This window comes from Scaptodrosophila lebanonensis, unplaced genomic scaffold (assembly GCF_003285725.1).
Source record: "Scaptodrosophila lebanonensis strain 11010-0011.00,11010-0021.00 unplaced genomic scaffold, SlebRS2 tig00000043-arrow-pilon, whole genome shotgun sequence".
Taxonomy (NCBI): domain Eukaryota; kingdom Metazoa; phylum Arthropoda; class Insecta; order Diptera; family Drosophilidae; genus Scaptodrosophila; species Scaptodrosophila lebanonensis.
In genome coordinates this window covers 11,401,222-11,428,273 of record NW_022060545.1, presented here as the reverse complement: position 1 = coordinate 11,428,273, position 27,052 = coordinate 11,401,222, and the positions used below count along the sequence as shown (strand labels likewise).

At 35.0% G+C, this 27,052-nt stretch overlaps 2 protein-coding genes across 10 annotated transcripts in view; one reads left to right on the top strand and one right to left on the bottom strand.

The window, feature by feature from the left end:
- LOC115622892 (serine-rich adhesin for platelets) overlaps positions 1-4,790 on the bottom strand; it is a 39,750-nt gene extending 34,960 nt beyond the window's left edge. For 3 of the 6 annotated variants that reach the window (XM_030516999.1, XM_030517001.1, XM_030516998.1), the window contains exon 1: positions 4,432-4,790. The gene's annotated coding sequence lies outside the window, so the exon portion shown is untranslated. The remainder of the gene's footprint in view (positions 1-4,431) is intronic. The other 3 variants (XM_030516994.1, XM_030516996.1, XM_030516995.1) reach the window with 2 other exon arrangements.
- A 5,055-nt stretch (positions 4,791-9,845) lies between these two features.
- Positions 9,846-27,052, top strand: part of LOC115622893 (anion exchange protein 3) — a 36,495-nt gene continuing 19,288 nt past the window's right edge. The window contains exons 1-2 of one of the 4 annotated variants that reach the window (XM_030517004.1): positions 9,846-10,370; positions 23,724-24,050. In XM_030517004.1, coding sequence (XP_030372864.1) covers positions 23,973-24,050 — 78 coding nt within the window. In that variant the 5' untranslated portion in view covers positions 9,846-10,370; positions 23,724-23,972. The remainder of the gene's footprint in view (positions 10,371-23,723; positions 24,051-27,052) is intronic. The other 3 variants (XM_030517005.1, XM_030517007.1, XM_030517008.1) reach the window with 3 other exon arrangements.

Here is a 27,052-nt window from a genome sequence, read left to right as displayed (position 1 = left end):
GTCTCATTTTACGTGGGTCGAAGCGTTTTGACAACAATTGCGTAATTTATTGTTTAAAGCACGCCAGTGACAGAAACAGGAGCTTCAATTTTCAATTCTATTTTTTATTTCCATACATACATATATAGTTATTACAATTTAAAAGTTTTGTCTGCGCCTCAATGTCGAACAGTGGGAATTTGGTCGCTTCGACCGGCAGTGACAACAACAGGAATAGTAGTAGCAACAGCTACAACAACAACTTCAGCCCAAACAACGCCACGCACTATTGGCTATAAATCAATTTTTAAAAATGACACTGGGAAATGGAAAAAGTAAGCTCAAAGCTGTGCGAATATTGAAAGCTGCTGCGATAGTATGTGCGCCCTGAAAATTCATAGTAAGCGAGCTGTAAAGTACACTGTCAGAAAAAGTGGGGGGGACCTACAAACATCTTGCTAAAAAGTAGTTAGTGGTCCTATATAGGAAATTCACTCTCAACAGTTAGAGCTTGTGTTGTTTTTCATGTACAATCAAATACTTTAATTGCCAATAAGATTGTGCTGAAGACTGTCATGGCTTTCTCTTTTATAATTCTCCTTGGTAAAAAGTAAATATTTAGGAGATATAAAAAGCTTCAATTTAATGCATTCTCCTGGATAAAAAGTAAGTAATATTTAGGAGATATAAAAAAGCTTCAATTCAATGCATCGACATTGTTATTTGAGAGGAAGTCAAACATTTTTAAGCTGAGATTTCATTATAATGCTGACTCAGACCATCTCTTATCACAATACAGTGAAAACTCCCTTAATGGACACCTCTTTTATCCGGACACTCTCTTCGGCGGACACTTTTTCTAAACACATTCGATCGGGGTGTAAAGTATTTAAGTATCCCCTTAAGCGGACACTCCCCTTGGATGGACAAAAATTGGCCGAACGTGAGTGTCCGGCCAAGGGAGTTTTCACTGTAATTGCTTATCCGAACATGCATTAGATGGCAACTCCCATGGCGGGAATTGTTATAGTTTTAATAAAAAATTTACATACTGTGATTATTTGTTTTCTTTTCGCAATTCCTTGTATTAGAATAAGCGATTTCTTTGAGCATCTTTAAAATTTTAAATGTCTGATTATTTAATTCGAAAGTAAATCATACAAAATTCAAATAGTTTTAAGACAAATTTTTATCAAATTTATATTTCTACTTAACTAAAGTTTTCTATCAGTGTGTAGTGTATGCATATGGTCGCATATATTGTGCTGAAAATACTATATATATATATGTATGTGTAGTATTTTGAAGGGTTTGGCGTTCTCGGTTTAAAATCGGCAAAGATTTGCAGCTGTCGTTGAAAGTTTGTCCATAAGTTTGTCGATGTCATAAATTTAAATATTATTCCATACGCTTGATATTCGTATTAAGCGAAAAGTTAAAGGCATCGCTGGGTTTATGTTGAAATGAACATATTAATGCATTGCCAGCCAGCTAGAAAAGTTTTCTTCCTAGCCGGCATATGTGGCGTATGCGCAATGTCGCAATGCAGCTGACTCTGCTGCAGGATAACTGGCTTGTCTGTTTATGTATTGTGTTTGTGCGTGTGTGTATATATGTGTGTGAGCAAAAATACCAAGTACAAGCTAAAGTGAGCGATTGCTTACAAGACTCATGAATTGTGAATAAGAGCGCATGAATATAAAGAAATATTTATACAAAACGCTTGCAAGTTCCCTTACAAACAATTGAGATACGACGAGATGATTTTAAAGTGTTGACTTGAAGAATAGATTGATATAAGCAGCCAATTATGCTGGAAATCATGCATTTTTATCAGATAGTTAGATTAGTGGATTGTAGTGGATGCACGCAGCTTTGGTCCACACCAGGCTCTGACTATAATAATATAATGCTAAGTAATGCTTATCAATTTGAAGCCATCAGTGCGCTGACAGTTTTGTCTACTGCTGGCTAAGGTCATCAGTTTTTTAATTCTATATAGTTTTCAAAAATTCTTTCTCCTTCCACGAGATAGAGATGGTGATATTAACAGCAAATACCAATCCCCACTGTCAATCTCGTAGCTCATTAAAAAATATCATTTAGGAATATATACAATTTCAATTTTGGACCTCATCGCCTAGAACTGTCTAATGGTTGTTTAGTTGTCTAGTTGTTTCTAGATGACTTCGATTAAATATATCAGCACTTGATAATTTCTAGTGCCACTATTGGCTCACGTTTATCTCAATTTCTTGGCCAAGCACAGTATAGGCAGACAAACTATTTCTAAAACTTCTGAACTGAAACTAATTAAATGAGCAAACACTAGTACCTAGTACTAATACTTTTCGGCATTGATTTTAAATAAAGCTGCAAATGTGAAAGAATGTCTTAAACTTAAAGCTACAGATAAAGAGCATTAAACATAAATTTCAATTTAATCAGTAAATAGTAATAATTAATGTTCATATTATTGTGAACAACAATTTGTAATAAATCTAATTCTGTACAAATGGACTAATGCTTATAATAAGTATTTTATGCTGGCATAAAAAATCTTTCCAACTCTTTTAAATCACCTGAAAATTTGTTTGCACACACTTATGTGTTTTACCAAGGTAAATAATTATTATTATTATAAATTGCTTTTGAAAAGCTAGTTACGAATGCAGTCTTTTTTAAACTCACTTACTATTCAAGAGCAGTGAAGGCTAAATTTATTTGCTATATAATTATATAGTAACTGTCTGCAAGTTGGAGTTATGGTGAGATTCGTGCAAACTACACTTAATTGACATAATCAAGTCACAGACAGATATGTAATTACAACCGACGCGACGCAATGGTTTGTTTGCCTATTTGCGTATATCAAAAATTCTTTGAATCAACAAAAAACTTTGCCGAATGTGTGCGTGTGTGTGTGTGTATTTATGATAATTACGCAATTGGCCAGGTTTGAGGCTTGATACTCGAACCGAAACGCTGCAAAGTTGTTGAGCTTGGCTGTGTACCCATGCCTTTTATATTCACACACTAGGCCTAACACACCTTTCTAGGGATGGTATGACAAGGAATGTGGTTAAGTATAACACTAAGGAATTATTTAGCAGTCGGAAATTTACTATTTGCCTGAAAATTCCTTCATTTATTTTAATTAAATGTTTCAAATACATAGTTGAGAAGAGTAATTACAATTTCCTAATTGAGAAAAACTAAGCGAACTACGGGAATGCCAACTTGCTTAAAAATCATATCAGTTGCATAAAAATAAATGCTCGCAATTGTTTAAAAAAATTTTTAAATTAAAATTGAAAGTATTGGAACACCTTTACATTTGTCTTCATATTTTTTTGAATTATTAAACAAGTATTTTAGGTATGCTCTATTACATAAGCCAACAAAAATACTGGCATTTTATCCAAACAGACAAGAAAAAGAAATCCCTTTAACAGGAAAGCCAACTTGCCAAACAAATAATTGCTAAGCTTTGTATTTATTTCAACAATTCACATAGTATATGAAAATGAAATCGAGATTGTGAATTAAAAGCATTCTATTCTATTTGTAGACATTTAGAATGTTGTGAGCTGCAATCATTTCACTGCAATATTAATTTCCATTTCAAAAAATGCAAATATAAATTTCCATTTCAAATTAAAAAGAAAACACTAGTTTTTGTAAATGTCAAAGAACTAAAGCCGACTACTGTGTGCGTGTACTGATTAGCACTTCTTTCTACTTGTAGTTATAAGTATTTACACGTTGTCTTTGGTTGATGATGGCATTAAAGGTAATGGTATTGGTATGTTCAAGCCTTTGGGGCACACCAGACGTATGCGTAATATTAGACATGTTGATTAATTGATTAAGTATATATGTGTGTGTGTGTGTGTGTGTTGTCTGTGCATAGCCGGCAGCCTTAGCAGCTCTGACTAACTTCAGGCAATTAGTTTAAGCAGTCAATTAAGCAGCTGAAGCATTAGTGTTGGCCAAATGATTGAGCCGAATTTATAAGCCGCTTTAGATAGATTTCAACATTTTGAATTCGTCAGTAATTCGAACACATACATACTTCGTACGAGTACATGCATCTATACTTATATACGTATGTACTAAATATTGCATGCAAATCGCTGGCTCCACCTAGATATTTAATATGCATAACTATAGCCAATGCGAAGAAGATGATGTGGAAATGAAGGTGCACGCATCAACTGAAGCGCAAACAATGCAATGACACTAGTTTTTTGGAGCACATTTTTCTCGCTCTACAAAATCTAAATACGTAAGTAAGTATGTGTGGATATGTATGTAAAAAACTAGCTTGACAGTTAGTCGCTAGATTTGCATATCAATTTCACACTCACACACACACAAACAAGTACGATATACATATGTATGCAAGCTGGAAAAAAATCTTAGCACTCGCGATGCTAATTTCTTGCTCACCTTTTTTACTTTTATTTATATTTTTTATTTTTGCTTGTACCTGTTATCAGGTGGCTTCTCTTATCTTATCAGCCTCTGTTACACACCATAAGGTTTCAATTTTCAGGTGTCGCAATTAAATTGAAAGCTGTATTGCTGCCAGCTGACGGATCATTCATTCAATAATTATTTGCACACTCGGTCACTATTTATCTGCACTAAGTTGTGTTTGCTTTTTAAATGTATTTGTTTTATTGAACAGTAAATACTTTACTGGAATGTAGACGACCTTGATTAAATATTACTTTTGGCACCCTTCATTCAACCGATCGCGTAACGAAGCTTGCGTTTGGCTTTCACGTCATTGCTATTATTATGGCTATTGTTAAGTTTTATCTTTTATTTTTATTATTTTAAACAAAAGCATCAACAGCGACGGACGGTTGTTGTTTGTCTACAATAAGTCGACTTTGGGCTCTACGCATGGAGCACCTTAGAATGGCACGATCATCGAGCCATATCAGAAAAAAGAAAGCTCGCACAAAGCTTTGGGAGAATAATTAAGTTAAGAGCGTAGCTTTGAATCTAAAGAGAATTGGCGAGAGAGAAACTTTGTTAACTGCTTTGTTTATTCACAGCTTCGAGCCATTCAACAGATTGTTGCTGTAAAGGGAGGAGGAGAATGGGGAATGGGCTGTCCCCTCAAAGTTTTCACACACATCTGTATGCATGTGCATATGTTGGCTAGAGTACAGACGAACAGACAAACAGACAGGCAGCCACATTGTACGGCATCTCGACAGCTATTAAAAAGCACTTTCTTATCAACGGAAACCAAATGAAACCCTACACTGACCCCACTGGCAAAACCTGAGACACCAACACCAACAAAATCAACACAAAAGAGGATAAGGTGAAAAACCAAACTGAAAGGACTGTTAACGTGCGACAAACCAAACAAACTGACCAAAAGTCTAGGGATGGCACTAAATGGAGCAAAAATCTACGAGCGTAGGCAATTCTGGGGACATTGCAAAACCAAATGAGGGAATGAAAAGCTATTGAAGTAATTTAAAACAAGTTTCGAATTTCCACTTCGGCAGGCTTTTGTAAGTGGGAGTAACATTTTCAAAAGGATAACCATTTGGAGTAATGTAGTATGTAGAAGGTCAAACGTTGTCGCTTCTAAGCTGTCCATGCCAAAAAGGCAGAAAATATAAGAAACTAGATCCATCCATAAAGCACTATCTATTGGTAATGCCATATCATTGTAGTTTTAAAGAACAATCATGAAATCAACCGTAATAAAACTGATAATATCGCTAGCTTATCGGACGAAGTGAGAGCAGAAGAATTAGCTTTAATTTGTAATAGAAAAGTAAAGTTTGGTGTATCAATTGAGGACTGAGGCTTATACTTTAAATAATACTTAATATAATAAATATACAAATTAAGTACTGAATTAAAGCTTATAATTTAAATAATAAAAGTTCCCTTTGTTAACACTAAATACCAGTATATTCCGAAAGTGTCTAAATAGTGAGCTTTTTGGTAAGCTATCCACATCGTGATAAAAAAGAAAAAACATTTAAAAACAATCCTCTGTGCAATGATATTTTCGTTGAAATTAAATATTCTGGTAAAGTTTGCAAATGGCAAAAAATTAAAAAAAAAAAATTAAATACACTGTTTTAAAACACATTTTTGCGAAAATACATATATATTTTGTTCAAGCTTGAAGAAAAATTATACCTTTGCTTAAATCTATTTCTTTAAAGTGCCTAATTGGTGATTCTGTTAGGATTCCTCAGAAGCGTGAGCTGTTAAGAAGACAATTTCATTTAGCCTATTCCTTACGTTTGTTTTAAAACTAAATTTTTCCGTAAACTGCCTGAGTTGTTGTTTAAGAATTGTGAATTCTTCTGTAAAATATTCTTTAGGTGTAAAAGTAGCACCTAAATAGTAAGATTCTGTTTAACATTTCCAAATGTGAGATTTTAGGAGTAATCGACTGTTTTTTCTATACGTTTGTCTTTCTGCTTAAAACAATTTCTTTAAAGTGCCGGGCAGAATAGTTTTTCTTTAGCAGTTCACACAATTACGGGCTATTTATTTTCACGCTCACGATCTCTTCCGTCGCTTTAGTTCTCAGCTGACCACTAGCTCCAGTGTCCACCTTTACTTCAAGCTTCACCGCCACCTTTAATCCCCCACCCGGAATTCCCCAGCCCCATCAAATAGCTTGGCGCGGCATCAAGTGCCATAAAAAGCAACACTTGCAATAGCCAGCCGGCCAAAAGAAGTAACCCAAAAAATAAAGTGCATGGAACTGCCATGTGGATGTGACGGCATTTTCAGAGGGTAGCTCAGTGTGTGTGTGTGTGTGTGTTTGCTGCTCATCTTTCAAAGGAGCTGTGTTATGTTAGTGTTGCTATTATTGCTGTGCACTTGCACGTAAAAAACGAAGACAACAACAAAACACACACACACATACTGATACACACAGAACTTCCATTTCCGTTGTATATGGGCTTGCCAGTTTAGATCAACCTCCCCCCTGCTGCAAGCCCCATAAATGGTAGTAGCCGTGCGGGGAAATTGAAAAAAGATAGTTGTTGCATAGTTGTTGCCAACATCTCCAATCCCACTCCCACCCCCACCCCTAGCACTAGCCCCATCCCATTACGGTTATATGTACGTAAATGAAAGAAATGGACAGCGAGTTATGGCAAGCAAAACTGAAGAAGAAAATTCTGTTTTGGCTGACGGAAGTGCACATTGTAAAAGTTTACAGGTGAATCAAATGATAAAGCGAAGTTTTAGTCTTTGCTGCTGGCCAACAAGGCAACAAAGAACAGGCAATAGGCGACAAACGGTTGTTGGCAGTCGACAGTCGGCAGCAGCAACAGGAGACTAAATACTTGGGACAAGCTTTGCGAGAGCTTTTCACCACACCCGACGCGGTCTGGCGAGAGCGCCTGCTTCTGCCAGTTTCGACTCAAATTTGAGCGCTTCCGTGTTGTTTATTGTTGACTTTTGATTTCTGTTATCATCATGACCTAACACAAGGCCAAGTGATTTTTAGAGGCGCTGCACACAAATTTGTTGCATACTTTTGGGCTGACGCAATTATTAACCCTTAGAGGGTGGGCGTGCGATTGAACCCCAACAACTAATTACTATACTTTGTTTTTTATACCCTGTACCCGTAGGGTAAAAAGGGTATATTAGGTTTGTGCAAAGTATGTAACATGCAGAAGGAAGCATCTCCGACCCCATAAAGTATATATATTCTTGATCAGCATGACGAGAGAAATCGATCTAGACATGTCCGTCCGTCTGTCCGTCTGGATGAACGCAAGGATCTCAGAAACTATAAAAGCTAGAATAACCAAAGTTGGCATCCAGATTCTCCTAGGTCCGAGTAAGGACGAGTTTATGTTTTTTTTTTAATTTCCCCCCCTTCCCACGCTACAGAATAGCGTCAATAGCGTCCACATTTCAAATGCTACCTAAACCAAACTTTGCACACATAATTAATATATAATTGTCTACTGTTGTATAAAATTGTATTCAATTCGGTCGATTCTAAGAAAAGTTATTAGCAAAACAAATTCTCCCCAGTACAACCCCCCCAAACTGCAGCAACAAGTTCGCTCTTCTTCTTCCTCTTTTTGCTGCTGCTATGGGCGCATATAACACAGTGACGGAAGTTTACCTGGGTACAGGGTATTACACTGTCGGTCTTGCTCGACTGTAGCGTTCTCTCTTGTTTTTGCTTCTCTGTTATCAAATAATTGGTTTTTAATTGTTTGAAAAGGCACGAGTACCTTGTAAATACCATACTTGATATAATCTAATACTTATCATTTGGCTGTGTTTGCCATTTCAACTGGGAGATCTGTGCCAAGCTTATTTCCATAAATTTTCCTTTGAAAATTCGTATCTCACACTAATTAGCGTGCGTGCTTAAAATATCGCGCTAGTATTTCACACCTCATTTTTAAATAATGGCAAAATTTGTAGTAAAATTAGCAGTACTCTATAAATTGTTACAATCAATAGTCCATAATTGTTTTTTTTTTTAAATTTGGGTCTAAATAATTACGATTTGACGTCATTAAGCCCGTGTGGCTGTCATGACGTAAACGTACACTTCAACTTTGGAACTTTAATGCGAAACATATTTACATACTCGTACATGCTTGCTCTATAACCCAAGTTTCAAAATGAATTATTTTATGACAGGCGTTGCTAAATGTTCAGTGGCTTATCACCACACAACATGCGTACTTTCCACCCCACCTTCCAATAAATACACCCACACCCATCCAACAACAGTCGACCGTGCTTAATCATTATTATTATCAATTATTTGTCATAAATTTGTTCTTGAGTAACGCAGCAATTCAAAATAATTCGACATGTAGACGTTGGAAAAGTGATGATGGTGATATGGAAAAAAGTAATTAATATTTCGGTGCGACGCGAAAGCAAATCGAGCAATTAGAGCGTTTAATCAAATTTGCAATACGTGGAATGTGTCAATTGTTGTGCAAATCGCAAGCAAATAACACTGTTATATTTAGCCGAACAAGCGTGCTTTGCGCCTTATAAATAGATAAAAAAAACCCTACATATGCATATAGTATAATGGATATGGTGAATAAAATGATTGTGTGTAGGGCGCAGGCAAAATTGTCAAGTTCAGTTATTATGTTGGGGTGCACAGGTGCTAATTGATTTGGGACGCACATGGGTTAATCCAACTGCACTTGCCTGATTGTGTGCGTTAATTTTTTGCCTGAGCTCTCTTTCTCTCTCTCTGTTCCTCGTTAAGGCTCTCTCATGGAATACTTCACTGTGAGGCAGTGTTGTCAATTTAGCCTTTTCCCGTCAGTTCTAGGACTGCCAGGATTTATAGTGTTTACTAAAATTCTTTATGCCCTAAAGAAACAAACGTGAGTTTAGATCTAAAAGCGTTATCCAACTTTTTTTGTCGCTCAAGAACTGGCGGCACTGCTACCACGAACTGACAACATACATATGTAGAAGAACAACAACAACCACATGTGGCATTTGGCGAACACCCAGCATTGTAAACAGCCAACGAGACAATCTGACAGGCAGCCAGTTAGCCGATCGAGCAACCCTCTCGCCAACACACGCACACACACATATACATATATACACACATGCATACATATATTTGTATGTATGCGCATGCGTCAGCCGCTATTTGCCACGCTGTTGCTCTCTTGTTTCGACTTTCCGCTCGTTTCAACTGAGTGTTTTCGTTTAAAAACGTGCTGGCCGCAGGAACTGTAAATCATTGCGCTCAGAAACGTGCTGCAGCCAACAACACTCACGCACGCACACAGACGCACGAGCGCCCAAAAAAAAAACAACCATATATAAAATAAAAAGAACAAGTTCAAGTTTGTCAAACGCCGCGCGCAAAATATCCAAGACAAAGTCGTAAAAAAAGTACAACAAAAATACATAGCAATTTATACATAGAGACCTATGTACATATATACATACTCGTATATACCATTTGTAAGATATACTCGTACTTACGTATAAACGCAACAAACGCCGCCAGTGTTTTGTATCAGTTTTGTGCCTTCGTCGTCACGCAGTTTGTTGTTGTTTTTATCGTCGCGTTCTTTTTGTGCCTGTCACCGTTCCCTCTCTCGCCAACCCTGCCGCGTCTCTCTCATGTCGTTCCGTTCTGTTCTGTGCTGTTCTCTTCTGCTCTTATTGTTGCTGTTGTTGTGCTTTTCGCTGGAGCCGCCAACGATCACTAATCAATGAAATTTTGCCCTCTGGCACAGTGGAAAATTTTGTAAAACAAGAAGAACCTCAACTATAGCTTATGTTACGCTCCCGGAGTATTAAACAATTAACAGGCAACAAAAATTTCAACAAAAACTGAATTTAATCCATCTACAAAAAAGGTAATAAGCTACATATTTTTCATATCTGTTGCCACAATAATTGTTGTTATTTTTGGCTATTTTTGTGCGATCGTTAAAGTGAAATTTTGTTGCCTACCATGTCTATGACGCTGATGCGACTTTTCCCCAAAACTTTTCCCCATACTGAATTTTTCAAAACACATTTTCAAATTATTTCGTGCACGGGCCAAGTTCAAGTGCCAAGAACACAAAAAAAAGTCAAACGTTTATTTTACTTAAAATGCGAAACATGAAAAGTAAATGTTTCCCTGCGCTTATTGTCAAATGCGCGATGATGCGCGAAATGCTAAAAACAAATAATTCACAAAAATAAATAGACACTACTCGCATTTGATGGAAACTTGGCCAGAAATGGTGGCTGCCCACAGCCATAACACAAGACGTTTCGTCTTTGATTGTCAGCAGCCAAAAGTATAAATTGCAGATTTCGTAACCTTTCTTCAGACTTTTGAAAATGTTCGAATCGTAATATATGTATGTAGATAGATGTTTGCAATTCATTTCTCAATATTTACCTGATATCGGGAAACTGGTGAAAACATGTAAATCAAATCATTACAAATCAGTTATACATAGAGTTGAAGCTCCTTCGCATCAAATATTTCAGGCAGAGTAGAATGGAGAGGATATTTTACATATGGAGTATCCAAATGAATAATACAAAATTAAAATGCCAGAGACTAATAATTTTGTATATTATAATTTTATCAACAAAACTTCAGAAATATTGCCGCATATATTAATAATAAGAAGAACTGATAGTGCTAAATTTATTTGCAATTAAAGAATTGATAAAATATTTTAATGATAATTTTTAATAAATTTTATTTTGAGGCCAGTCTATAAGACTGGTTATCAAATCTGAATGAATTTGTAAAGTATAAATTTTACTCTAAGAATTGTGAATGTTTATTATAGAAATTCAACGTTTCTTTTATCCAATGAAAATCTCTATTAAGGCTTGATATTATCCTGGAATAGACCACTCTACATATCTAAATTAACTTATCTTATCATATTTAACGACCAAATTTCTAACAAGTGCCGAAACCATCGAAACCAGTTTCCCTTCTTTTTTATGCCTGCAAAAAGCATAAACAAATTTATTTTGTTTCCAAATCAAAGTTAACACAATTTCAAGTTGAATTTTACGTTCCCCATCAGTCAGCACTCATCTCCACATTTTATGCAAATTTGTAAAACCAACAACAAAAAAGACAACGGCTCCTTTGTGTTGTGTTGTGCTGCCGGCTACAATTTTCTCAGCCACCTTTTTTGTTGTTGTTGTCGTTATCAGTTCGCAGCGTGAATTTGTTTTGCCTGAACCCAAAAGCGACTCCAGCCCTTCCACGACCTCCAAAGGCCAAACATTTTACCAATCCAACTTGCAAATCGCGCACGTGTGGCCTTGATATTGTTGTTGTGGCTGTTTTTATTCTTGTTTTTGCTGTCTATAACTATACGACTATAGCCTATAGCCTAGTCGCACCATTTCGACAGCCAAGAGAGTCTACGTCTCGCTCAACTTTCGTATGTGACACTCACACCCTGGTGGGTGAGTAATGGTTCGATAATTTGCTTGTGGCCGGCCCCCATCTCTTTCCGATACTCCCCCCAAATTTTAGTCATCTGTTACGCACATACATATGTATGCACATATACTCGTATATGCTTATATATCTGTGCATATGCCTGCCTGAAAAGCACACAATGCGTTGTGCTTATGTTTTTACAATGGGAAACTACAATTTGTTTATCTTTCTTTTTGTTCTTTTTTTTATTGAAATTTTAGCCAACAAAGTATTAAGACTCCCAAAGTTTGTTTTTGCTGTTATTCTTGTTGTTGTTACATTATGTTATTTATTTACTCCCAACTTTAGCTCTTTATTTATTATTCCTTTGGCTGGTGTTCGAGGAATGTGCAGTACCTGCAATTTATTGAAACTGTGGTCGAGTGAGCAAATGATGACTACTTTTAAAGCACCCCTCTCCATATATACAACGTGTTTGTATTTGTAAACAAATATTGAAATTCTCGACAAGTGCACGGAGATTTCTTTGAAATTGAAACCCAATAAGCAGAGCTATTTTTAAATCAGTTGACGAATAATTGATTGTTCTTTTTGTTGTTCATGATTCGTGCACTTGCTTATCTAAATAAAATTGCGAAAATAATGGTACAAGAAATAACGCCGACATACATATTAGTTACATGAATGCATACACTCGAAGAAAAATATTTGTATTTGTTGTCAAATAAACAAGCAAATATTTATCACCGAGTTTGTTGGAATGAGCGCTGAGGTGAATGGACTCGATGACAAGTTCTGAATTGCAGTTCCATTGGACTGCAATTAAATATGAAACTAATATGGGATCGACGTCGGCCTGACCTAAGCCTTTATAAAAATTTAATAATCAACTTGAGCGCGATAGGAATTGAATTGAAACCGATATGCAACGAACATAGATCGTTTAATTCTTAGATTTATGATTTTCTTTAACCCATAAATGTTCAATTTCCTTTGCTGTTCCTTTGTCACGGTGACCAGAAAGGATTCAGTCACATAGTTTGAAGTAAGATATACTGGAATTAAGGAATTAGGATCCGAACTTTAGAAATATGAAGTTGAAAATTGGTCGTTGATTTTGCTGCAAAAGTTAACTGTTTATTAGGGCAAAAAAAAGACAACGTTTGGAAAAATCGGAATCCGTGTTACTTAAAAACACTAAATGGAAAATGAAACTACTTCATTTTAAGAGACAATCTTAAATTTGTAAAAAAATTGAATGTGTTCACTCGGACAACAGGAGGGAGAATATTTTTTGTGAACCAGTATTGCCCATATTTGTAAATGTTGGCTGACTTTTTTTTGTTTTTTTTAGGTGTGGGATTACGAACTGTGAAGTGGGGAATATTTTTTTCTGGATTTATTAGCTCAGACCTCTGCTGACATGGCGGTAGTCTAATTGGAGTTGTGTGTTTTTGCTGTTGCCGCTGTTGTTAAATCGCAGAATTGGTTTCCATGGCACTTTGTGCCGCATGTGCGATGAAAGCAGTGAAGCGTTAACAACAGAAAAAAACTGTTTTTAAACTGTGTTTACATTATTGTTGGTATTGTTTGTTTCGTTTTCTGCTGTGTTGTATTTTATTCACCCGTTTGCAGTGTAATTAAGTTTCAAAGTGCTCTAAGCCCCTTAATACAAAAGTATCAAACATATCGCTCATAAATCCTTCAAATAACAAAACATATAGCAGAGGGGCTTGCATTTAAAGCCCAACGGCTGCAATTCAAGTGGAAATGCAAACAACTTTCAACTGGCTAGGTCAACAATTACATAATACAATAATCGGTAGACGTACTAATACTTACTATATATGATTGTAAAAAAAATTGTTTTTTTTTTTTTTCAAATTACAAACATAACCAGCTGACCTTGGCATTGGTGTGGAGAGTTTACTAGAAATAAAGTAATTGTAGATTCCATTTAGAAAGTTCGAATGTGAATGACGGGACAATTTAGAAAAATAAATATGACAAACATGATCCTCAAACACTTAACTCGGTTAGATTTAAATAGACATACTTTAATCATGCTAATAGAGACTCTACATTAATGTGTAAATTGCACAAATTAGCTTTAATTTGTTATACATTTTAGTTTTCCTCAAACTTCTAAAACAAGTTCTAAATGAAAGATAATGAACTTAAGACCGCTCATCTATTAAAATTCTGTGTCTTAGAAAAATGCACTTTAGTACTAGAATCTTTTATGACATTGAATAATGATCCATACAAATAAATACAGAAACTAAACTTTGGACAGAGAAACTGACAATTTGTTATCATGTAACGAGTCTGAAACATCAGAGAGTCATGTTTATAAAAAATAACTAAAATTCTATAAATAATTAAAAGCCTTTTACTTGACGCAAAACAGATGCTATCAGAGCGTGAGTTGTTTGTTTATTGGCAGAAATACCTAGAATAAGAATTCGCAATTTGAATTAATCAGACCGATCTACATCCACCGATCTATGTATACTTACATGCGACTAAATTAAAGTTCCTTTGGAACTAGCCAGCATTGGCATATCTTGGGGGAGTGCCAGTAATAGCATTTAGCAACTGGTACAACAATATTACAACATTAATCTAAATGAAGAATATTTCATCGGTTTAGGTTTTTTTTTCGAACACTTATATAGTAATAAAATATGATTGAATCCATTCTGCAACTCAGATATGAGCCTTATGTTGCAAATCAATAATTTATGACAAAATTTTAAGTTTAAATATTTAAATTAATTCGGAAATTTCGGAAAAAAGATTACTTTCCGGCAACAATCGTGTTTTCCTAAAGAGTGCCAAACTCAAACGCAACCGGGCCAGATAAAGTGCGACAGACTTTCATATTATTTTGTATTATTAGTATTATGGGTTAGACAACCTTTTTTTGTATACCCTTTACCCGTCGGGTAAAAAGGGTATATTAGGTTTGTGGAAAGTATGTAACAGGCAGAAGGAAGCATCTCCGACTCCATAAAGTATATATACAAGTATTCTTAATCAGCATGACTGTCCGTTTGCCCGTCCGTCTGGACGAACGCCTGGATTTCGGAAACCACTGAGCCCACTTTAACCAAACTTGATATGTAAACGCTCCTTGACTCTAGTCAACACAATTTTTTCTTATTTCTTATTTTCCACCCTCTCCCAGCTACTGAATTTCGTCAATACTGTCCACATTTTAATGGCTGTATTAGGGAAAAGCGTTGTTACAGTGTATTCAACAGTCGAGCTGGCACGGGTTTTAAGTTTCACACGTTCTCGTAATCAAATGAACAGGATACACATAAATTTAATACTATTTTTTATAGCCGTTATCTTTGTACTGATAGCGAAAAATTTAAAATTTATTAGTTAATAGCAATATACCTGTATGTGTACTAATCTTGTTCTCCCTTTAAAACGGTTCACTTTACTTTTCAGTTTCGATATAAAACAAACAGAGTATAAATATTGCCCACCCTTAGAAATTTAAGTTTGTCTTACTTATCATTATTATTTTGAAAATTGTAGAAGTAATCTTCAAGGTGTTAATTGAAAAATCAAATTTCAATTTGATAGAAATTTCAAAAATGTTCAATTGCAGACAAATCATTGAAATGTATTGCGCTGTTACTCAGCTTAATGAACACAGTGTTATATTTCGAGCCAGACTATATCACTCCATCAGTGTAGGGCTATATAATATATATGGCACACTTCTGTTTAATTACAGACAGTGGCAGCGTACTGAACGATAATTTCAGTGCTGAGTGCCGTCATATATCAAGCGCTGAAGTTGTACAATATGTCTGACATTTTCAACGACAGGCATAAATATGAATATATGGTTAATGGAAAGACCAGTATAACGGATAGGAAGCACGCCCAACACAACCCTCTATGTGCGTGGAAGACAGACCGATCAGCCAGTCGAGTACCGCAACTCGTTTCAAGTTCAATGTCAGTTGCATTTTCAGTTGCAGTTGCATTTTTACGTGTAGCTGCAGCTGCCTGATGCAATAACTAAACATATACACGTATATACAAAAAATAAAAACAAAAACAGGTTTTCTAAATGCCTCTTCGTACAGCACGTGAATCATTGTGCCTGCTCGGACGCTGCCGGTGCTGCTTCTGTAACTCCTGGCCATGCTCGACAGAGCATAGAAGCAGAATTCGCAGCTGATTCGCTGGCTCGTATAACCCGTTTGGACGCAAACTCTCCGAAACCTCATGCCGAATTTAAATATATGCAATTATCAGGCATTAAACTGGCTACAAAAGCTGGTCAATTTGCCAATAGTCTAGCTGATAAAAAACTAGTAGAACGCTAGAGTCGTCTAGTCCGAACATTGTATGTCCTTTCCCATACTTCATTCAATGTAAATAAACTATATAATATCAATATATAATATCAAACTATCGCCTTTTAAAACTTACATAACCATCGATATTCTTTGAACTTTATCTTTGATTAAAAGAACCGTATACGAAAATAGTTTTTCAGTACAGTTTTTCTACAATTAACAACTGTCGATGATGCTACTATTGATATTTCGACATTACTAGAAACTGCTTTATTTTTTCATACAATATTCAAATATTGTAAAAAACTTATAAATACCAAATACTAATATATAATATTGATTAACTGATTATTGATTAACTGATTAAAGATTACAATTTCAATTTAAATATAGACTTTTTGTTGCCTATAACAAATTTATTATAAAAAACGTTATATACAAGCAAACAAACAAATTATTATAAAATATAATTAAAGATCAATCAATCAATATTTAAGCAGCTAAGCAGTTGAACAGCTAGTCTATTAATAAGTAATAATATTAAAAAAAAAAAAACATACTACTGTTCAGAAGAAAAGAAAACTTTTTCAAGACGCAACATTTTTGAAAAAGTTGAAAATCGTATTATATAGCAGCTAGTATACCCTTTTAGGCATTTTTGTGTATAGGGTATGAAAAAAGCGCACGAGACTTGCCTCACTGCGTTTGCTGGCTCACCTGATAGATTGGCCAGCGCCCATTTCTAGGCGTTGCAATTATATAATTGCTATGATTTGTCACTGAGGCGTTCGCTAATTGACAAATGTGGCCGCACAAAATCAATTTAAAGCTGACACACAATAGGCACAATTATTTATGCCTGACAGGGTCTCTAATGCCATACATTATTGTCAACTGTTTGTTGTAGACTAAAGCATTTAAGTTGCAGTTATTAGTTGCTACTACTGTCTGTTTGGGCGATAAGAAAATTTGCGAGTATACTTACATTCCTAATACCTTGAGTTGTCGCGCATTTATTTTTAACACTCGCACATAAATAATAATTTAAATCAAATTTAAGTCAGGCCATCATCCATCGATCGATCGATCGACTGACCGATCGTTCATTCGCTCATTCGTTAGTGCCGTCAGTGAAGCGCTAATGAACTCATAAAATTGATCACCACGTTAATTTTCACCATACATACATATGGGTATACGAGTAGAAAAAGTTGCCCTTTAAAATGTAACACCTTTTGTTTATGGGAAACATACATTCCCCTTTTGTATATTTTGGTTCCTCTAATTTCTTAATAGCCTGACCGTACGTCTAGCTGTTATCGGCATTATAAAATGTGTAAATTTATTTGTTTTTATCCGACAAATAAATGCTTCCAGAACATAAATAAATACACACACACACACAGACACACACATTATTAATATAAATGAATACATATGACGATTGAAAGAGTCACGCGATTGTTTTAAAGAATCATTTGATGGGTCTTATCTAAAAATAAATGCAAAATGTTTGCCAAAAAATAACTAGATATTGCACCATTTGAGTGGGAAGTGTGATGGATGGCTAGATGGAACGAATGACTGATAGAGTTTGGCATTATCTGTGATTTTCATTGTGGTAGGTGTGCTGTGAAGTGTCCGAGATTGTATCTAATGGTTCTAGCCTCAAGTGGAATTTTTTCGTACATACATTTGTCAGTTTATCAGTATTGGGAATAGATTAGCAGAACAAGTTATAAGTACGTGCAAATAGGAGTTATATAATATACGTATTAAGCCACAATTAATACGGCAAGTAGACGAGATTTTCGAAACCGATACACATTTTTCAATAACAAGGAAAAATGTCAAGGTCTTTTTAATAAAACACAATATATTATAATTAATTTTTGCCTTTTCCCATGTATACATATATTGTGATATTTGTTGGAATTATCAAAAAAGAATACAAAAAAATCCATATAACACGCCGTCAGCCGATCTGTTTAGCCTCAGTAAAATGCTTGGAAAGAAATACTTCAAGATACAAATTTGAAACAAAATTTGATCATTTTTAGAATTAGTTTACCTAAAAACAATACATATGTAAGAGATTTTTTGTTTAACTGTAGTTATAGTTAGTACAATTATCGAAAAATTATCTGTCAAAAGTTTTGGATACTTCTTTAGTACCCCACGTTTAATATATCTAAATTAGTTTTGCAGTTGAATTGGTTACAGTAAGATAAAAACAGCATATTAATGGGGCTTTAAGGCAATATTTCTAGTCATTAAATTCGTCAAAGTGCGGTGAAAGCGAAATAAATGCTGATAAGCTCACTAACTCATTCCCAACTCTACTGCCTCTTTAGCGAAATATTACATCATCCAAAAATATTTTCTAAATTTATACTATTTTCTTACTAGGTGCAAGTCATTCGGGAAATCACCTGTTTTTTAAAAGCTTTACAACTAAAGCCTCGTTCAGATTATTTCAGCGCAAATTTGTTGCAAATTATGAGAATTACGTAGCTAATCTGTTTTTAAAATGTACATATAAGTACATATAATTTGTTAACAGAAAATACGCGAGCGATTTTAAATAGATTTCTAAATATTTTTTCTTAACTTTTTATAGCCTGTACCCAAAGGGTAAAAGGCTATACTAGTTTTGTGCAAATGTATGTAACAGGCAGAAGGAGGCGTGGCAGACCCCACAAAGTATAAATATTCTTGATCAGCATGAGGTGACGAGTCGATCTAGCCCTGTCTGTCTGTCCGTCCGTCCGTCCGTCTGTATGAACGCAAGTATCTCAGGAAGTACAAGAGCAAGATTCTGATGTAAATCTATGCTGTTGAAATTGTGCATAAACACTTATGTCTGTATGCATGTGTTAAATATTTTATATTTAATTAAATTAATTAATTACTTTTTTAATTTTTTTTTTCGAGGGGTGATACAGGGTATTTAAGAGTTGAGCCCGCTCGACTTTAGCATTCCTTTCTTGTTTTCAGTTGGGCATAGCACTATTAGAAAAAGCACTAAATTGTAATTTACTTTTATAACCTGCACCTAAATGGTACAAAGGGTACCAGGGTTGTGCAGGATCAGAGATATAACAAGCAAGAAGGTAGCATCTTCGATCCAATAAAGTATATATGCATCCCTGCTTTAGAATCCGATTCCATTTATGTCTGTTACATATGAGTATGTATTTCCTCCTTCAACGCTGCAGAATTTGGTCAATACTGACCTAATTCTGAAGTACATTGACTTTGCTTTGCGTGCATAATAAAATTCATCAGATCAATTCTAAGAAAAGTAATTAGCGAAACCATTTTAGTTTAGTCCCAGTACGCCCACAAATTTGTTTTTTTTTTTTTTTTTGTTTCGGCAAAGGGTATATGCTGGAAATCTTATAGCAATCTATATTGTTGAAATTTTCAAAATATTTCATAATCATTATATATTGCTCATAAGCTTAACTCAACAAAACAATCATTCCATTTATCATCTACAGAAATGCAAACTTGATAATATATACGGTCACACATATGCACAATATTTTTAATTGCCTGTTCGGTAAAATAGTTTTATTCGAAAAAATTCAACTCTGAATACACATACATCTTCAAAACCTGTCCGTTCTTCAACTTCCACTTAAAGTAAGGCCCATTAATTTAAAAAGTTCAACTCACCTGCGAGCAAGAAAACAAAATTGTGAGCATAAATTTAAATAAAAATTGATTTTTGCATTTGGCACATTTTTGTAGTGCAGTTGTACTTTAAGGTGCTCCTTGAATTGTAGACATTGTTCCCTTCAGCACAATTTGTCTTCAGACATTGTTCTAAGAATCCTATTAAGACCTACCATCGTCGGGCTGCTTACGGCTAATACATTTCACATGCGACCAAGGTCCGGGGGAAAGCTCTAAAGGCCACAATTTTGTGCGCACAATAGCTTAACAGTGATCCCTGGCCAAACACATATCCATTTTATCAAAATAAGCAAACAAACAGAAAGTGGAATCGACCAAAAAGTTTAGTATATACATATATATGTTTATACTCGTACATATGTACATATGTATGTGTGGACGACTAAGCGAATATCCACAGCACATGCACATTTGCCATAAGACTTAGATACGATACTAGTCACATTTTCTTACATAATCGTCTCGACTAAAGTAGCGCGACTGTAAGTTTAAACAAAGCAGAAGAAACGAAGAACGACTGCCACTTAGGGAAGCTACTCGTATAGACCACGTCTAAGCACGAGACTCATTTGGATTGTCTGATGGCGACGACTCGCAAGCCACCAATACACTGACAAATGCGCCGTCGCCAATGTCTGTGCCGCTTCCCTCCCCACCCATCACTTTCCCCATAAAATAGCACACGAGCGACACTCGGCAAGCGGCCGATTACTCATATACATATATACATATTATTATATATATATATATATATATGTATATTCATAATATTCTTGGTGAGCGGTCCGAACCGACACGGCCATACATAAATCAACGCATTCGCAACCGCAACAGGTTCAAATGGGTTTCGTTTGTCATTGAGCGCGCCTCGCATTTACGACTATTCGGGAAAATATAGAAAACAGTTAGTGAGACGAAAAAAGGAATAGTGACGACGGAAATTACGACGCGTCGGGATGTGGCAAGTGACTAGATACTCGTATACATGCATACATATACCTATATATGTATAGTATATATATAATACATAGTAAACAAAAATACACACATTAATGCACGCGACTAGCGGACATTGTCCTGTGCAGGACATTTGGAGAGAGTGAAAGGCACTAAAGGGAGTGCGCCTGAATTATTAAAGGCATTCAAGCACGCGAGACCAAAAGCGTCCATTGCGTCTCTTTCCATGGGCGTGTGCAGTCAGCCAAGTGTTCATATTTCATTAAATGGCCGTTTAAGTTCAATGTTTCAATGGCCAGACGTAGCAGGCCAATATACTTTTACAATAAGCTATATACTGCTGCTACCAATATCCGTTATTGTATTTTGAGTTCCACAAAAGTGAAATTGATATCCATTGCTGTGAATCAATTAAGTTCATATGTTTTCCAACGCATTCAGTGAACAGGAAATTGTAAAATACTTAGTTCTTTGTCAGAAAAAAATTACATTGAACTTTCAGATTTTTATATATTATGTATACTCATATGTTTTATGTCGAGTCTAAAATTCACATTACATAACTAAAAGACGAAACAATTAAATGAGGTCTGCTATTACTTTGCAGTTCGCTTCACAGACTTCGATCGAAGTCGAAATTGATATCCACTGCTCTGAACCAATTAAGTTCAGGAGTTTGGATTCAGTTTGTAATTGTTTGTTAAAAATATACATTTCGTTTTGTTTACTTTTAAAAAGGTTGTGTAGTTTCATCAACTCCTCGAAAGTGAATTTGATATCCAGTGCTTTGCACTAATAAATTTCATAAATAACACTGTGGATTCAATAAACCGTACATTGTAAATATCGTAAATAAAACTTGGTTTTTTTTTACCATTTTCAGTTATATCGAATAAGATATTTTAGTTATTTCTAAAAAGTAGTATTACTCCAACAAAAAACTTAAATCACTTCTACGTCGACATTCTGCGCATGGTTCCGATTTAAAAACGTCGATCGAATGTGAACGTGAGCGTTTTATTCTAATTTCATATATCAGTGCCAAATATGAGAAGATATAGGAAAATATAGAAAACAGCTCACATATGGGAGAGCAAAACAATTTTTCAACCCAATGGAATCTAATTGGGTCAAATCGAAAGGACTATTGCTTACATTATATTTCAAAGAAAATTGGAAACTAAAACAGCTTGAACTGTTTCTTTACAAAAAGTTACACTTTAATCATTTATTCATTAAAAATCAATGACTAATAACGAAATTTAAGAATGAAAACAATACTCATAAGCTCTAATGTGCTATTTAATATTTAAAGTCTTAATATTTGCTTTTTATACCCTGTACCCGTAGGGTAAAAAGGGTATATTAGGTTTGTGCAAAGTATGTAACATGCAGAAGGAAGCATCTCCGACCCCATAAAGTATATATATTCTGAATCAGCATGACGAGAGAAATCGATCTAGACATGTCCGTCTGTCCGTCTGGATGAACGCAAGGATCTCAGAAACTATAAAAGCTAGAATAACCAAAGTTGGCATCCAGATTCTCCTAGGTCCGAGAAAGGACGAGTTTATTTTATTTTTTTTTTATTTTCCCCCCCTTCCTCCGCTAAAGAATTTCGTGCTACCTAAACCAAACTTTGCACACATAATTTATATATAATTGTCTACCGTTGTTCAAAATTTTATTCATTTTATTCGGTCAATTCTAAGAAAAGTTATTAGCAAAACAAATTCTCCCCAGTACAACCCCCTCCAAACTGCAGCAACAAGTTCGCTCTTCCTCTTCCTCTTTTTGCTCCTGCTATGGGCGCATATAATTCAGTGATGGAAGTTTACCTGGGTAAAGGGTATTACACGGTCGGGCTTGTTCGACTGTAGCGTTCTCTCTTGTTCAATATGTTTTATTTAAGCTTACTTTTTATTTTTTCTCAATGTTTTCATTGAACAATTTTTGGAGAAAAAGTCTAAAGAAAGAGGGGAACTTCCTCGCAAACATGGTAATGATAATATTTTAATTGACTTTTTAACACAAGTCAGAACAATAGCAACGACAGAGCATTTATTTATAAACCATATTTACTTAATATTTTGAACAATTGCTGCAAACATTCTTTCCTTTAATTTTTTTTTTGTATGCAACTGTGTAGGTTTTGAGGGCCGCTTGGGCAGCTGCGTTTGTTTATTTATTTGTATGAGTGGCATTGACAATTAAATTTATTGCTTAATTATTATGAAATTAATAAAAGATGCATGCCTGCCTGTTGCGCACCCAGTCAAGGGTGTAATGTCTTCATTAAAAAATGAGCCAAACGAAAACAGAAACAGAAACGAAATAAAAATCGAAATAAGAATGGGAATGAGAATGTGAGCGATGTGTACAGGATGACGATGATGATCACACAAACCGCCGCACGTCATCGCCTGTCTTAAGTGGCGGCCACACTCATAAATATACATACGTATATATATATATATATATATATATATATATATATATATATATATATATATATTCATTTATATATGTATATATATATACTTAACTAACTCAAATTGATCACGAGCTGACAAATAGAGTCGCGTGCTTCTTATTTGCCTGTGCGTGTTGTTGGCATTTGGCTTCAATTGAGTTGCGGCGCGCTTTTTTATTGCTTAATTTTGTTTTTATATATTTGTTTTCTCGCTCTTCCATCAATTGACCTTTTTTAATACTTAAGTGTACAAAATGAAAGCGGTTTTCATTACTATTGTTGTTATTGTTATTGTCGGTTTATAGTATTAATGAATTTGCGTTCTTTATGTCCATTGCAGAACATTGGTTTGGAGAATCGAGTCGACCAAGAACTGGAAACAGAGCCCGCTTTTCAGCTACACCGAATGCCGAGATTCTTGAAGCATCCGCAGTGGCCGCGTTATATTCCACCCTTGTCGATGCTAGTGCGCTGGTGTAGGCGCGTTCAGATCATCAAATAAACGGAGAGTCAAGCAACGACTGTTTATTGCATTGCATCATATATATTTAAATTTTTTCAAAACGGAGCTCCAATCACTGCAGCCAAGATGAGTTTCAGCTCGGCCAGCGGCAGAGATAATAATGTCCGCAAATTATCCTTCCTGGGCTTCAATACCAAAAAGAAGGTGAGTTCAAAAATATATGCATATTATCGAAAGTTAGATATTTTTATTCTTTCTAACATGCGCATTAAGATTTATACTCTCATATCAGACTTTAGCCAGAACATGTATACAAAAATGTGTATAGGATCTCAAAATTGATTTTCTTGAAATATATAAAAAACACCGTTGCAATAAATTTATATTACAAAAAAAAACAATTATTTTGAAAAAACTGACTATATTGTATATTATGTTGTTGAAATTAAAACGTAATTTTTTCTAAAAATTGTATTTAAAAAAAATAGCCCATCACTTTGAAACAAAAAATTTTCGCGACTTTATTGAACATTTTCTATAATTATTGCAATAATTTTTTTACATATAAAAAACAGAACATACAAAATTCAAATTTAATGCTCAACAACAACAAAAATCAAACGTAAATCTTGAAATATTACTTCTTTTTTTTTTGTACACTTTTGTTAAGAATTTTGATTATTATCATCTCAGAAATTACAATCAAACAGATGAAAAATGTGATTTTAATTAGCAGTTCCCAACTCAAAAATCTAAAAAAATATGTGCTTATTGTAGGTTTAATTCTGCTACTTTATTATTAAATGCGCAAAACGCAAGTTGAGTTAACAACTCTCTCTGTCTCCCGTCTGTATAAGACCTTGGAAATAAAAAGAGTAAGATAACTAAACGTGGTATTAATATTCCTCAAAGCCCTAGGCAGATTACTATTTTTTTAAGGACATTATATCTATAAACCAATCTGTGTTTTGCCAACGTCTGTTGGTGTTGTTGTAGCGGCTTTGGTGTATCTCTGTACTGAACACATACAGCCAAATAGACAAGCCTAGACGCAATTCCAAGATTCAGTGTATTTACGAGTTGAATGGGCTCGACTTTAGATTTTCATCTTGTTTCCATTTTCCAATTTTATAGATCGGATATACTTTGTATTAGTGTATTTCAATTATACTAGTTAGCTAGTTCTGTTTAGAATCCCAACTACTATCTGAACAACTTTTCATTCTGATTTTGAAACAGTACCTATAGCTTCTACGATAAACACAAATTTTGCCCACAACCTAAGCCCCAGATACAAACTTGGATTCATTTTCTGCGAAAGAATGTTTCAGCGAAAAAAATATTTAATCGTAGTAACGCCTTATAGAATTAGCGTAATACAATATAATTGGTATCTAATCGCGGTGACAAAAATTTATTTAAAAAAAAAGAATACATTAAAGTTTTCACGAAGCAGTCGTTCAATATTTTTTCTCTTATGATGTTTCGATGTTTGGAGTTTAATTAAATTTTGTAATATATACTTGTATTTTTCCAAAAATTGTCTACCTAAATGTTAAAATGTATTTTCTCGACATTAAAATGTCAATTAGTCTTGCGCTTAATTAAAGCTCAATAAGCCATGATAACTGAAAAAGTATTAATTTGTAGCTTATTGTTATTTGCATTGGCAGATGACTCATTCGATGGTGTTTATGTTTTGCATTATTTTAAAATTAATTTTTAACCAAAGTATACGATCGAAACACATCTCTCCCATAGTTGCCAAACAACTGTCTATAAACTAATCGTAAAGCTTTCTTAAGCAAATATTTGCCGGTACTTTTCCATGGCTGCAGCAAATTTGAGTTTAATGTGTGCGCACATTTTTTGCGAATTTTTTATAAAACTATTTTTTTTTACGCGCAAGTAATGCCAAACCATTGTTATTGATTTCGTTGTTGTTGTTGTTGCTGTTTTTACTACACATTTCCGCAATTGGCATTTTTTAAAAATTGTAGCTTGTATGTGTGCCTTTTTATTTGCAAGTGCGTTTGCCCGCAAGCCAATGAGTGACACAATTTAGAAACCAGTTTTCGATTTCAAATTCAATTTTATTTTGCTTTTTTGCTTCGTGTGCCAATACCCTAGACAATAAAACTAGATGTCAGCAACAGACACATATAAATGTATGTATGTACATACTATTTATATATATTTATTGATGGTGACATTGTGAGGCAACTAATCATGCATTCATTCATTCATTCGCCCGCACACGAACAACAGTTATGTGCGCCTGAATGTTAGACAAAGAGACGCTTTAAAAACACTCGTTACGTATACGTAGTGTTGCACGCGTTGGCGGCTTAAAGGCTAAATCTAAATGAGAACGCTTAGCATGTGCGCGCGTAAATGATGACAATTGTAACACGAACAACAAACAACAACGACAATAATAGCGATAGCTACAACACTTTCAAAATGAAAACAAATGCGCCATTTTAATTGTGCACACAACAACAAGCACCAGAGGAACAAGAGCAACAGTTAAAACACAGCGCAGGAAGCTAGGTAGTGGCATTCAAATGGGCGGACAGACAAAACAGGAAATCAATATTCGTGGTCAAGGTTACAACTACAACTATAACCACAACAACAACAACAACAACAATAACAAAGTGCACGTGTGGCCATCGCAGCTGACATTGAAAATTGTTGCTTGAAAGTAACGAAAACACAGACACCTGCACTTTGTGTGTAGAGTTAGAACTGAATTATTTATGATTATACCATTTCATCCTTAATTAAAATTGCCTGGCGCGCCGCAAAGTATGCTCTGAATTATGAACGACATTTCAATTAGGCCGCGAAAGATATACCACTTGGGTGATATAACTTAATTAGCCCTCATAACGCTGACAACAGCCTCATTAATTAGTGAGTACAGATGCCTGGGCTCAAAAAATGACACTCATTAGACCAGGCTCGGAAAGTAGACAGGCAGTGAGGCAGCCAGCCAGCCAGCCAGCCAGCCAGCAAGAAGCGCCTAATCTCTGCTTAACTCTTGCATACAAGCATGCATGGTGTGTGTGCGTGTGTGTGTTTGTTTTTGTTTTTGTTGTTTCGTAGGTGACATAAAATATTTTTATGGCCTCTTTATGACAATATATACACATCGTATATAGGTTGTTTGAAAACATTTTGCGCGCAAAGCTTTTCTCGCA